The sequence below is a fragment of the Mytilus californianus genome, unplaced genomic scaffold (assembly GCF_021869535.1).
Source record: "Mytilus californianus isolate M0D057914Y unplaced genomic scaffold, xbMytCali1.0.p SCAF_2, whole genome shotgun sequence".
Classification (NCBI taxonomy): Eukaryota; Metazoa; Mollusca; class Bivalvia; order Mytilida; family Mytilidae; genus Mytilus; species Mytilus californianus.
Genome location: NW_026262668.1, coordinates 99,567,313 through 99,575,208, shown reverse-complemented (window position 1 = coordinate 99,575,208; position 7,896 = coordinate 99,567,313). Strand labels below are relative to the sequence as shown.

Below are 7,896 nucleotides of genomic sequence, written 5' to 3'. Positions count from 1 at the left end.
TATCATGCTTTTTTTAAAAACAATAAAAAGTATGGGTCACATGGCTTTTTATCAAGCTGCAGGTTGTGCAAAATAATCATAATCTGATTATACATGGAAAACCCAATTTTTTGTAATAAAAAGAAAACTAACAAATAGATTTTCAAGATAAAATATGAGAAGATAGCTCTTACAATGTACTTTCAGAAAATAAAGATAAAATTTGGGGTCATGAGCCTCGTTTTCTTGCTACACAACAAAATCAGTAAATTCATAAAACTTTCCTTTATAACATACATTATCTTGGTTATCACCCCTTATATGGCAAAGTTGAAACAAATTGAATTAACCAAAATATATTCTGTGTTTATAAAAAACATTCAAAAAAATATAATAAAACTCCTTTTTAGCTCACCTGGCCCAAAGCTTTTCTCATCACTTGGCCTCTGTCGTCCGTTGTCGTCGTCCGTTAACTTTTACAAAATTCTTTTTCTCTGAAACTACTGGACCAAATTTAACCAAACTTGGCCACAATCATCATTAGGATATCTAGTTTGAAAAATTTGTCCGATGACCCCGCCTACCAACCAAGATGGCCGACATGGCTAAAATTAGAACATAGGGGTAAAATGAAAGTTTTGTCTATTATTTTGAAAACCGTTATAAATAGAGAAAATCTGACGTGAGCAAAAATGTTCAGAATGTTGAGCTCTACTAATAGTCCAAATACGTAAAAACTGTCAGATGACTTCTTATAGGAGTTATTGCCCTTAAATGAAAAATTTTATCATTTTTATGCCCCCGCCGTAGCAGTGGGGGCATAAAGTTTTACCCTTGTCCGTCTGTACATACATCCCAAAATTGGTTTCCGTTCTCTAACTTGAGTTTGCCTCAACCAAATGTTATGAAACTTATACACTATGCTGATTACCACAAAACACAGATCAAGTTTGAATTTTGGTGGTGTCACTTTAACCGTTCTAGAGTAATGACCTTTATAAATGGAAAAATTGCAAAATTTTTAGTTTCTGTTATACTTTAGTTTGCCTCAACCAAATGTTATGAACCTTATACACAATGCTGATTACCACAAAACACAGATCAAGTTTGAATTTTGGTGGCGTCACCTTAACTGTTCTAGAGTTATGCCCCTTTATAAATGGAAAAATTGCTGAATTTTTCAATTCCATTCTCTAACTTAAGTTTGCCTCAACCAAATGTTATGAAACTTATACACAATGCTTATTACCACAAAACATAGATCAAGTTTGAATTTTGGTGGCATCACTTTAACCGCTCTAGAGTTATGCCCCTTTATAAATGGAAAGATTGCAAAAAATTTTATTTTCTTCTAAATATCAAGTAATTCTTAAAATTGGAGTTATCTTCCTTTGTCCCTGATTATAGTTGAATCAACTACAATCAATGCTTTATACAATGCAATGTTTAATTTTGACTTCCACTGATAAAACACAGATCAAGTTGAATTTGGGTAGTGTCACTTTAACAATTATTGAGTTATGTGCCTTTATAAATTGAAAGATTGCAAAATTTTTAGTTTCCATTCTGTAACTTAAGTTTGCCCCAACCAAACATTATGAAACCTAAACACAATATTCATTACCACAAAACTAAGATCAAGTACAAATTTTTTGTTTCCGTTTTCTAACTTTAGTTTGCCTCAACCAAATGTTATGAAACTTATACACAATGATTATTACTGCATAATACAGATTAAGTACGAAATTTGGTGGCGACACTTTTACCATTCTAGAGTTATGTCCCTTTATAAACATAAAAATTGCTGAATTTTTCGTTTCCGTTCTCTAACTTTAGTTTGTCTCAACCGAATGTTATAAAACTTATACACAACCGTTCTAGAGTTATGCGTGTTTACAAATAGAAAAATTGCTGAATTTTTAGTTTCTGTTCTCTACTTAAGTTAGCCTCAACCAAATGTTATGAGACTTACACACAATGCTTATTACCACAAAACTCAGATCAAGTTCAAATTTGGGTAGCGTCACTTTTACCGTTCTTCAGTTATGTACCTTTATAACTATATGATATGCAAGCGGGGGCATCATCTGTGTCCACATGTGGACACTATCCACATTTGTTTTTATTATTATCTTGAAAACTATAATAGATAGAGAGAAACAAATTTGCAACAGGGACTTTCTATACTTACGTATTTTTTTTTGCATTTTGCCTTACATGATAAAAATTATAATAGATAAATAGACACTTTAAATCTCAAAAATGATCAGCAAGGCAAAATCTACTAACAAGTCAAATTTTGCCGATATAGTTAGTGGACTGTTACTCTTTTATAGGAGTGATTGCCCTTAAATGAGGATTTTTATGCCCCTGTCATAGCGGAGGGGGCATTAAGTTTTACCCTTGTCCGCCTGCACGTCCGTCCGTCCGTACGCCCGAAATTGGTTTCCGTTCTCTTACTTTAGTTTGCCTCAACAAAATGTTATGAAACTTATACACAATGCTTATTACCACAATACACAGATCAAGTTTGAATTTGGGTGGCGTCACTTTTACCTTTCTAGAGTTGTGCCTCTTTACAAATGGAAAAATTGCTGAATTTTTCGTTTCCGTTCTCTAACTTTAGTTTGACATACACAATGCTTATCACCACAAAACTCAAATCAAGTACGAATTTTCCGTAATATGCAAGCGGGGGCATTATCTTTGCCCTATGGACACATTTCCCATTTATTTTACCCTCTTTTGTGTTTTGAGCAAAAACTAAAGAAGATAGAGAGAAACTAAACAATGAATGATCAGCAATACAAGATCAACAAAACAGATTTTTGTCATGAATTCTATTCTCATCTACAATATTGGAGAGTGTCCTTTGTTGAATATGCACATAGACCAAGGTGAGCGACACAGGCTCTTGAGAGCTTCTAGTTTTATTCATTTAGATTGTGTTCTGCTATTTTGCTATTTTGCAATCCAAGATGGTGGAAGGCATCCTATCTGACCTGAAATCCGTTTTTGGCGTACTGATTGCTATTTAAATCTGGGAAAACATGATTTATTTATAAGTTGAAATTGGCTTTCAAATAGCTCACAGCAAATGCTAGTAGTCTCTTTGTCTGATTCGTTGTGTCTTTTATCTTTTTGGCTAAAACAGTGTTTAATGCGTGGTTTAGTGTTTCGTGCCAATCTCAGTACGATTGACTCCCTTTCCGATGAATTTTTACAGTTTGTTGTTTGGTTCTGCTGTTACAGTAATACCACTGTCTCAGGATAGGACATGGTTGAAATAAGCACTTACAAACGTATTTAACCCCACCACAGTATCTATGTGTCTCAGTGGTTGTCGTTGGTTGCTGTCTATCATTTGTTTTTCGTTTATTATTTTTTTTATCCTTCTATAGCTACATATTCTCCATATGTGGTGATATCCTGTGGAATATACTTTGCTGTGTTTCCATTATGCTTGTTCCGTTGGTATCCTTACCTCCATCTCAAGCTTGAACAAATTAACAGTCATCCTAGTTATATGTGTATGGATGTTGCTCATTGTTGAAGGCCGTACGATGACATATAATCGCTTACATCCACGCCCTTTGGTCTCTGTCGGATAGTTGTCTAATTGGCAATCATACCTGATCTCCTTATTTTTGTATAACCCATCATACCACACAGTCAAAAAATGGTATACCAACAGTTTTAAAGAAGGAAATGTTGAAGAAAAGTTCCAAATGAATAAGATGGGGGTTTGACCACCTTTTTTGTTTTCGTTTTCTTTTGTGTAGTCGTAAAAGTGATGCGAATTTTATTTTAAAAAAAAACGTGGTGCCGTGAGTTAGAAGTCGCTGCCTTAAGAACGAAAATATAGTTTTGAGAAAGTGAGATATAATACACAAGTGACCTGTTGTGCACCTCAAATTCTTAATGTCATGTCTATTTACACAAAATAAATGTTTCTTGTAATTAGCATTTTATGGTTAATGTGACAGTGTTGTAAATTGACATGTTTTTGTGTTTTATGCGTGTGATTATACTGTACATCTTTCAGGTAAGGGCTTACCAAATTTTGTATTTCCAAGAAAAACAGTATTTGTTACAAGCTGGAAAGAGGTATAACTCAATATACTATATCTTAGTTTCAAGATGTGGTAATTTTATTATCAATTACTGTTGGACTTTGGGACTGTAATGGAAAAAGCATGACCTAAAGGGTTGGGGTAAAGTTTTTTTTTCCAAAGGACAAGACGACATCTTCGTTGAAACAACAGTCATGTATTTTTATTTTATGTTTTGGACGTAAAGTAATTCGTGTAATTCTGGTATTTTGTATAGTTCTTATCGTGCTAATTTCAGAGTCAAATTATTTACTTATGCACCTTTTTAGTCAATTTATCCTTGTTCTTTCAAAATAAAACCACAAGAATTAAAATGTGCCCACCTTCTTTCTCAATATAATCTTTTTGTTTTTGCAAACATTTCCTTGTCGCATATTTCTCATTTTGCTTAAGGCGAAGTTTATATGTTATTCGGCAGTATTTCGGATATCCATGATTTTTTTATGTATTTAGAAAATATTTTAAAATGATGTTATTACTGTGAACGATTATGTTTCAAAGATCTGCGTCTTTCCTGTCTAAATCATTCAAGTTTGAGTCATGAAAAACTACGATTTGCCACGTGACATCCTGATAATATAACGCTTATTTTGTCCTTCTGAACTTTTTTTTCACTCTGCATATGGAACATACGGAAGCCATAAAGGGACACATAAAAAATAATATATAATCCGTGATCTTGGATTGATAATCTGTTATCTCGGATTAATAATCCGTTATCTCGAACTACTTATAAACTGTTGACACAGAGATATGTCTCGCCGGTCGGCAGAAAATTATAAAAAAGACAATCTACTGGACAGCAACATTGGTTATTAATTCAAGTCACTGAACCATGACCTAGGGTACAGGGCCTCGAAATAGTTGTCAAACTGATATCTGCTGATAGTAATGCAAATTTATACAAAATATTATTGATCTATCACAAGTAGTTTCTACCACACTGACTTAAGAAGAAAACTTAACAATTGTTAAGGCTTCCTCCGCCGTCGCCATCACCGGAAAAGCAACACCTACGCAGGCGAGACAAAAATAGGGGAAAAATCAATATCTCATGGGGCTATAACTCCGAACCAGTTGTTAGATTATTTCTGTTTAATTTTCAGGACGGATACATCTTGTCATGCTGATAAGTCTTGCCATTTACACTTTAAACCTAGCTCCTATAGTTTTGAAACAATGGCAAGGAAATGCCAAAAAAGTTAAACAAGAGTGCACACGCTGAAATGTCTTGCCTCTTTACCTATCCTGATTGATTTTATGTTGATAGCCCTAAACATAAAGTTTATTACAAGTATCACATAAACTTAAAGTTATCAATGATCCATGAAAATGAGTTCCAGGTCAGATAAACCAAGCCAGACAGACATGTACACCTTACAATCATTCCATACATCAAATATAGTTGACCTATTGCTTATAGTATACAAGAAACATCCAAATCATAGAAACTTAACCATGAAAATGAGGTCAAGATAAGATGAACCCTGCCAATCAGACAGGTACACCTTACAATAATTCCATACACCAAATATTGTTTACCTTCTGCTTACAGTATCTAAAAAAAACAACAGAAATATGACAGACGGAAATTTCGTAACATTAGGCATCTGTATACTAAGTATGAAGCATCCAGGTTTTTTATACCCTCTGAAATATAAACCTTAATACAAATAGTTTACGCCGCCGCTGCCGGATTGTAATCCCTATGTCTCGAATACTGCGACTTTAGTCGCAGGCGAGACAAAAATCAACATTTCGGGGGCAATAACTCTAAAAAAAGGTGGACAGATTTTTCCAAAATTTTCTGGATAGATAAAACTCTGTTGTACTGATTATTTTGTCTCTAATTGCTATGGTTTTAGAGATATTAGTCAAAATATAGTTTGATACCTATATTGACAACGGATTATCAATCCGAGATCACGGATTGGGAATCTGAGAGAACGGATTATTAATCCGAGATGACGGATTATCAATCCGAGATAACGGACTGTTTTATTCGAGATCACGGATTGGGAAACAAAGATAGTGGATTATTATTCCGAGATCACGGATTATTAATCCGAGATCATAGATTGGGAATCCGAGATAACGGATTTACAATCCGAGATCACGGATTACTAATCCGAGATCACGGATTAGGAAATGTCTTTTCTGCAAGCGGGTTAATCGAGCAATTGCAGTTTAAAGTGAAAATTGTCTTTTTATATCGCCACTTTTTACGTATATTATTATATTATTTACATTAATTTTATAGATCTATTTCACAAATATTGTATTGATCGTGCATCTGGATGCTATAAATGCTACAAATATATATATATATATATAAATTATATTCCCTGACGCAGTTCAACCAGCCCTAGGTGTTCTATAAAATCCTTAAAATCCCATTAAGCATACTTCACCTTACGCTAACTTTTGATTTTTCCATTTTAGGTACAATCTATATTATGGAAATCCAAGTATTTATTTTGCTGACTTTTTGTGGGATAACTTTCGCAGCTGCCGATCTTTCTAAAGAAAAATGTCCTCCCGGGTGTGTATGTAGAAAAAGAGATGTGAAATGTTACGCATTAACGGACTTTCCTGTCAAATTTCCTCCGCTAACAACTTATATTTTCATGGACGAAATGAACATACAAACCATTCCACCAAACTCATTTCTTGGACTCGAATTTTTAAATACAATTGAATTCCAGCGAAGTAACTTTGGGTCAATTTCTACTTGTGCTTTTAAGTCAATACAATCCCTAGAGAAGTTAATATTTTTTAAAAGTGTAATTGGTCATCTGGATAAATTAGCAATATTCAACAACACAGGTCTTCTAAATGTTGAAATAATTAAGTCCAAAATAACAAAAGTTAGTCCATTTGCCATAGGAACGCTTGACAATATTGCATCATTCAGCCTTGAAGAAACCACAATTTATGACTTGAAAACAATGTCTATCGTGAACGTATCAGGAAAAAAATTAAGTATTGTTGGTAGTGTTTTCAAAACCGTTCATTATATGCCATTCGTTTTTGGTAAATTTTCTCAAGTAAAAATACTGAACAATACGTTTGAAATGTTACCTTGTGGAACTATTGACAATTTACTGGTGGCAGCTGTCGATAACAACACTCTTATTACAGGGAATGCAGTAATGTGTGATTGTGGAATTAGCTATATACATAAAATTCAGGATGTAAAACAGAAAGAACTTTTGAATAATATGTATTGCCTCGACGGTGGAGTAATCAATTCACAAAGAATTGTTAGTGAAGCATTAAGTGGTGCATTGCCTTGTGACCAGAAAAATAAAGAGACTATAACCAAATGTAGGACACAAGAAATTTTGAAACTGCCAAAGCTGGTATGCCCATCATACAGTCACGGAGGAGTGTACAAATCTTCAGAAAGCAACAACCGTAACTCTGCCAGTAGCTTACCATACCGCATAACTGTCTTGATACTGACAATTTTTGTTTTTCTATAGTTTTACCTAGTCATCTGAACAACAGTTTTAATTACGAATTAAATGCTTCTTTTTGGAATTTTTAATTTATTGGGGTGTAAAAGCTGTCAACCGACGCACATTTTGTTGGAATCGCTTCCGAGCTTGTATAATAAATGTTTGCACGATTAACTCTTTTACAACCCTATAGTATTACAAAAAGAGAGATTTGATTCTTTATAGTAACTGTTACGTTTTCAACTATGATATTACGAGTTATATTTCATAAGTCATACGTTTCGTTTATTTTCCTATGGATTGTTGTGACTTTGTCACGGGAAGCACGTGCTGTCATAAATTTT

At 33.8% G+C, this 7,896-nt stretch overlaps 1 protein-coding gene and 1 long non-coding RNA gene across 3 annotated transcripts in view; one reads left to right on the top strand and one right to left on the bottom strand.

Moving 5' to 3' along the window:
- Nucleotides 1–2,466: 2,466 nt before the first annotated feature.
- LOC127730563 (uncharacterized) overlaps nucleotides 2,467–7,896 on the bottom strand; it is a 345,980-nt gene continuing 340,550 nt past the window's right edge. Inside the window, exon 2 of the long non-coding RNA XR_007995154.1 lies at nucleotides 2,467–2,535. This is a non-coding gene — a long non-coding RNA (uncharacterized LOC127730563). The remainder of the gene's footprint in view (nucleotides 2,536–7,896) is intronic.
- Nucleotides 3,952–7,634, top strand: LOC127730553 (uncharacterized). 2 transcript variants are annotated; one of them, XM_052238998.1, is made up of 2 exons: nucleotides 3,952–4,024; nucleotides 6,534–7,634. In XM_052238998.1, the coding sequence occupies exon 2, from the start codon at nucleotides 6,548–6,550 to the stop codon at nucleotides 7,574–7,576; it is 1,029 nt and encodes a 342-aa protein (XP_052094958.1). In that variant the 5' UTR covers nucleotides 3,952–4,024; nucleotides 6,534–6,547; the 3' UTR covers nucleotides 7,577–7,634. The 2 variants fall into 2 exon arrangements, with proteins under 2 accessions (XP_052094958.1, XP_052094959.1); XM_052238999.1 differs by lacking the exon at nucleotides 3,952–4,024 and adding an exon at nucleotides 4,031–4,086.